At 25.7% G+C, this 6,088-nt stretch overlaps 1 protein-coding gene across 2 annotated transcripts in view; it reads left to right on the top strand.

Annotated features, from left to right (window-relative positions):
• The first annotated feature begins 2,416 nt into the window (after window positions 1-2,416).
• The window catches only part of LOC136075114 (uncharacterized), a 4,750-nt gene continuing 1,078 nt past the window's right edge, over window positions 2,417-6,088 (top strand). Inside the window, exons 1-3 of one of the 2 annotated variants that reach the window (XM_065787425.1) lie at window positions 2,417-2,519; window positions 4,469-5,658; window positions 5,824-6,088. The exon at window positions 5,824-6,088 is cut by the window's right edge and continues 188 nt beyond it. In XM_065787425.1, coding sequence (XP_065643497.1) covers window positions 5,532-5,658; window positions 5,824-6,088 — 392 coding nt within the window. In that variant the 5' untranslated portion in view covers window positions 2,417-2,519; window positions 4,469-5,531. Of the gene's footprint in view, window positions 2,520-4,307; window positions 5,659-5,823 lie in introns of those variants that run through there. The other variant, XM_065787424.1, reaches the window with a different exon arrangement.

Below are 6,088 nucleotides of genomic sequence, written 5' to 3'. Positions count from 1 at the left end.
GGGGACGGGGAGGGAGGCTACTTTTTTTTGTTTGTTCAATAATTATTCAATAATTTTTTTTTAAGAATGTTTAAAAGCAATTCAGTTTTTGTAATTCTTGGTGGTTGGCCTTGTACTTCTATTTGTAATATTTTAAGATAAAAAAAACTTTAAGATATTAAAAAAAATATATTTATGTAGAATTCTTTGCGTGTAAAGCTACTCGCCTTTATGCTTAAATGTATGCAATCTAAAATTTGATTTGATAAATTTTGAATGAACAAAATTTTGCGTTGAAACAAAAATGAGTTTTATATAGTGTAAAAAACTCCTTTTACTTAAGTTATTTATAAAGTATTTACAGTTAATTTTGTGAACTAAATTCCGAATCCAATTAAAATGAAATACATTGCGGCAAGAAGCAACAAGTTTTAATAAACTTCTTCAGAAACTTCCAGTAGTTGACAAGTTTTATCAAAGTTTTCTTTATTAGTGTTTGTTATTGTAGTTGTCTTTAATGAAGTCAACAATAAGTTATCTTTGTAAAATTAAAATTAAAAAAGATTACTGCACAGCAATTCATAAATTCGCATCAAAGAACTTGAATGTTTGCATTATTCTTGCAAATATAGTTTTAAAAAAACTGGCTATATTTTTTTAACAGAAATAAAGTAAGTATCATGGGTTCGGAAGGTTTAAAAATTTGTTCTTAGCTTGTTACAAGGTATTTTTACTTGAGAATCAGATCTCAACAACGATATAGAAAAAGAGAAAGATCTGTTAAACGCCAAAAACGATTGAAGACTGAGATATTCATTTTAAGGATACAAGAAGATCATTGCCTCAAAGATTCACTCCATTTAAAACCATAACTGTTAATTAAAATACGAAAAAACGACATCATATGTCAACAGAAGAATAAGCTAATAATTTAAAGTTTATACTTGAAAAATCTCCACAATAATCTATAATCGTCTACAATTACTTTTTTTTTTTTAAAGTAATTAATTAATCTAACAAGGAAGTTCATGCCTTCTTTACTTAAAATAAGAATTAAATATTTGATAAATACTGTATCAAATATTTAATTCTTATTTTGTATTTATTTTATAATATTATAGTATTTTTTTATTTTTATTTATTTTATAATCTTATCAACATGGTTTTTTTTAAAAAAAATTTTATTTTATCCGTTTAGTAAGATTAAAAAAAATTGTTTAAATTCATTTGAATGATTTTCCCTTACGAATTTTTTCTTCAAGACTCATTTTAAATGTCTCTTTGTTCTTTTGCGTTCCAGTACTCTACAAAACATACGACATGGGTTTTAAAGTGGATGGGCACAATCATCAATTTCTAAAAAAGTCTTCTAAATCTAGAAACTCTGATAAAAACGAAAAAAAATGTTTTAAAAAAGTTGGTGGAGGTCCCGTAGCTCCTTGACCTTTTTCTCCCGGCGTCGTTAACCCTGCTCTATAATAGAGCCTCTAATGCACATTTTAAAGTGTGTTCAATTTTGTGTTGAATTGACTTTTGAACCATCCTCAGCACTTTCATCAGTAATTTTTACTAGTTGATGGTTTAAATAATTATTTTTGTTTAAATATTCTGTCGTTACGTGTAAGTTATATTTCAGTATGCCACGTGCGGTACCAAAAAAGGTGCAATAAAGAATTAAGGTAAGTAAATTCAATTATTAGTTATTAAAAAACATAATCTTATTGTTTAACAAATGGTTCAAATATTTGTTGGAAAACTTTTGTATTAGCAAATAATTAGAACTTTTGTTAGAATATTTCTATATTTACAAACTTTACAGTTCTTCGTTCAGAAAGTATGAATTTAATCTGAGTTTCAGCTTCGGAGCTTCGAAAAAAAATTTTTTTTTTAGAGAATAAAACAAAACAAAATCTAGAAGAAAAATAATCTAATACGTCTCAGTAACGGTGATAAAAAAAAAGCAAGTGTTATCTGACAAATAAACTTAAACGTATTTTATTTATTTTAAATGAAATATTAAATTTTTAATACATTAATAAAATTTTTTATTTTTAGTTATTACTTGAAAATAAACGGGTCTCGACCGTTATCAAGTTTACAATGGGTTAGAATCTTTTATTTTTCTTTGAGTCTCAGTAACGGTGCATTGAAAAAAAAGCAGTAGAAAAAGTTTGCCTCATGTCTGAATATCTGAAAAATCTTAACTCTAAAATACATGACGGGGGTTTGTATATTTTTATTACCTTTTAACTAGTAATAGTAAGTTTAAAAAAAATGAAAATAAGAAAGTATTTTTGAATCATTTTCACGAAATTTTTCTTCATAACTTTGTTTGAAAATGTCTGCACTTATGCATTCGATTGCACATTTTAAAGTTCGGGAGAATATGACTCTTGTATCTTTCCCGGCACTATGTAAAGTCATTTTTACCGGCACATGGTTTCGAATCTTTTTCTGTGTAAATATTGTGGCGTTAATTTTGAGTATTAGTTCAGAGTGTACCACGTTTAGTCCCGCTAATGGTGCAATGTAGAATTAATGTAAGTAAATTCTTTCTTAAAGTAGTCAAAAAATGTTATCGTTTAAACAATTGAATATATACTCTTTTTATATATTTCTTAAAAGTAAAGGAGTCTTGAACGTTATTAACTTTACAATTGCTTAGAAATTATGATTTCTCAAAGCTTTAAGTCTCAGTAACGGTGCATCAAAAAAATATTTTAAGAGATTTAATTAAAATCTTGAAAAATGATCAAATTTCTCAGTAACGGTGTTTAAAATAAGAATAAATAAATGTTCTGTCGTTTCGTAGTAATTTCAGAGTATGCCACGTTTGGTGCCGATAAAGGTGCAATTAAGAATTAAAATTTGTAAACTTAATTTATAATAATTTATAAAATATATGTTACCATTTAAACAATAAAAAATTTATTTTTATAGATTTATTGAAAGTAAAAGAGTCTCGGCGGTTATTAAGTTTACAATGACATAAAAAGTATGATTTCCCCATTGCTCTGAGTCTCAGTTACGGTGCATCAAAAATTATTTTTTTGTGAGAGACTCTTAATCGTTAAGTTTTAATTTCAAACTTTTAATCTCTCTCAGAGAGATTGATCAAAATCTAGAAAAAAGATAATATTTACAAGTCAGTAAGGGCGTTTAAAAAAAGTATCAACTGTAATACATATAAGCATTAAATGTATTTAATTAAAACTAATTTAAAAATTTATAAAACAGTATTAGAATTTTTATTTTTATATATAAAAAGTTAGTAATATATAACTTGTAATTCTTCACCATTTTTAAATTTAAAATAGTTGAGTTCTAACCATTATTAAGTTTACACTGGCTTAGAATGCATGATTTTCTCAGAGTCTAAGTTATGGTGCACCGAAAAATTATTTTTTATAGATTAAATCAAAACAAATTCTATAAAAAAAGGTAATGAGACCTGAGATCTAGTTAAGATTTTGTTTTGTTCTAATTTTTTTTTTTAAATATTTGTTTTGATGCGCTGTAACTGAGACTCCGATATTAAATATAAGATTTTATATATAATATATATATATAATATCTTATATATTCTTCGATGTTAAATATAATATTAAATTAGATATTAAATATAATATTAAATATATTCTCCGATATAAAATTTAATATTAAATTAGAGTTGATTATCCGGTGATGATAAACTCTAATTTAATTGAAGTATTTAATCAATTTTTTGTTTTGTTTACCCTATCATTTTGTTTTCTATATCATAAAATATTTTAAGCATTAAACCTTATTTAATAATATTAGAGTATCTATAATTTACATAGGTATTTACTATAATTTACATAGGTTACTATAAATTATATTATAATTAAAAGTATCAACTGTATTAATATTTTAGTCAATTTATATGCATTAGCATAGTCTATATTTATAATTTCTACATAATTTAATAATATATAATGATATTAATGAAATCTAACAAAGTAACAAGTTATTTTGTTGCTTGTTACTTTTTTGAAAGTTGAAGAAGTTCTTATTTTATTTATTTTAATTTTTAATTTGAAAAACCTAAAGTAGTTGTTTAACAAATTTACTCGCATTTTGCACCATTACAAAGATTAATGCATAGCAAAATATAGTCAACGCAAACTGTTATTTTAGTGTTTATATGTCCTGGTAATGGTGCCATAAAAGTTTATGCACCATAACTAAGACATTGAAACAATATTTTTCTAAACTATGAATGTTAAATTGTTTAAGTAATGTACAGTAATAGTAAAATTTAAAAGGAAGGCAATATTTTTAAAAATGTAATTAAATAATATATTTAGAACATTTTGAAATCAACATGGAAAATAAGAGATGGCCATCTAGAAACAATGTACCTTCTTTAGAATGCGATCCAACAGCATATAAATATTGTATAGAAAATTATTTTAATTATTTTAATGAACTGGTTTAATTAAAAAATTTTTTTTTTTTTTGAATTTAGCATAGATGCAAATAACACTTAATGTATTGGTAAATATATAAATGATAGTCCTATAAAGAGTGCAAATGCTATTATTAAAGTTATAATGGTGGATTTTCAGCCATGTTTGAGTATCTTTGCACATACGACAATTTTACAAGGCACTGAAATTAGATACAACTAAAAGGCGCCTAATCCCTGGTGGCGAAAACTTGTTTGTGAAATCGATCTTTTTTCTAAAATCCTAAGGCATTTAGAACATATTCATAAGCATAAAGAACTTGTTACAGAAGCCCTTAGTTTTCCAAAAAAAAGCAAAGAGCGAAGAAATATATGGACTTATATAGAGAGGAAAGATGATTTTAATATAAATATAAATAACATTCAAAATTCTAAAAAAATAACATCTGTGGCGTAGCAGTGATAACAAGGAAATAAGTTACATAAAAGCTTCTTGTATATTAGTAGGAGAATCCAGTTTGATCAGAAATGCTAGAATTGTACTTGAGCACTTACAACTATGAAACATGATGAATTTTATTTAATTATTCGCAATGATAAACTATTATTGACTTATGGAGCAGGAGAAGTTGGTAAGAAAGAAAAAGACTGTTACCATGATATAAGCAAATAATATAAGTTTTAGCAAAGTTATTGTTGCAATACTGAAAATAATTCATTTCAGAAGATGCATCTGTAAGAGATATAAGAATAGGATATTCATTAAAAACTCTAGCTTTAATAGTCAAGTTTAGAGTACCTGAAACTAGGCTTACAAGACATGGTTGAAAACATTCGGAATTTTTTAGAGCCTATGGAATCAGACTACAGCATTTTATTAAATAATGCATGCAGTGTATAAGATTTAAGAAAAGTTAAAGCTTGTTCAAATGTTGCCGGAAGAAAGCGACATATAAGTTTTAAGAAATTATTGTGTTAGCGAAATCACCAAATATTTAAACAATCCAATTCTTACATCTAATGAATATATATATATTTGTGTAAACTTACTTATGTAAGAATACTAACATTTAATGCTAGGAGAGGTGGAGAACCTGGAAAGTTAACACTACCAGATTGGGATATGGTAGAAAAAGGTAGGTGGAAATGCCAAACTGCTGACATAGATGCTTTAGACGATCCAACAGAAAAAAAGCTTGCTGAACGATTCAAACTATGTTACATTAAAGGAAAAAAAAAAAAAAGGCGAGGTATGGAATTTATTCACTTATTAAAATTTTAATAATATCTTATATTAATATATTTATTTATTCAGATATTAAGAGTTTTATTTTTTATTCAGACATTTTGTTTTTATTCAGACATAACAATGTTAATGTGTTTTTTTTTTTATGTTGTATATGTTATTAAATTAGGTTTTACTGTGAAAGCATTAGTTCCAATTATTTTTACTGAGGAAGTTGTAGATGCTGTCAGACTGTTAATCAGCTCAAGGCATTATGCTAATATTTCCCAAAAACACAATTTTGGGTTTGCCTGTGGTACAAGCTGTCTTAAATTACGTGGTTGGGATGCACTGCAATCTATAACAAAAAAGCTTCATTTATCTAAGCCAAAGTTTATTACACCAAATAGAACTAGAAAATATTTGTCAACCACTCTGCAGTTGTTAGACATAAA

Source organism: Hydra vulgaris, chromosome 01, assembly GCF_038396675.1.
Source record: "Hydra vulgaris chromosome 01, alternate assembly HydraT2T_AEP".
NCBI classification, from domain to species: domain Eukaryota; kingdom Metazoa; phylum Cnidaria; class Hydrozoa; order Anthoathecata; family Hydridae; genus Hydra; species Hydra vulgaris.
Note: the sequence above shows the minus strand (reverse complement) of the source record. Positions and strands in the feature narration are given on the sequence as shown.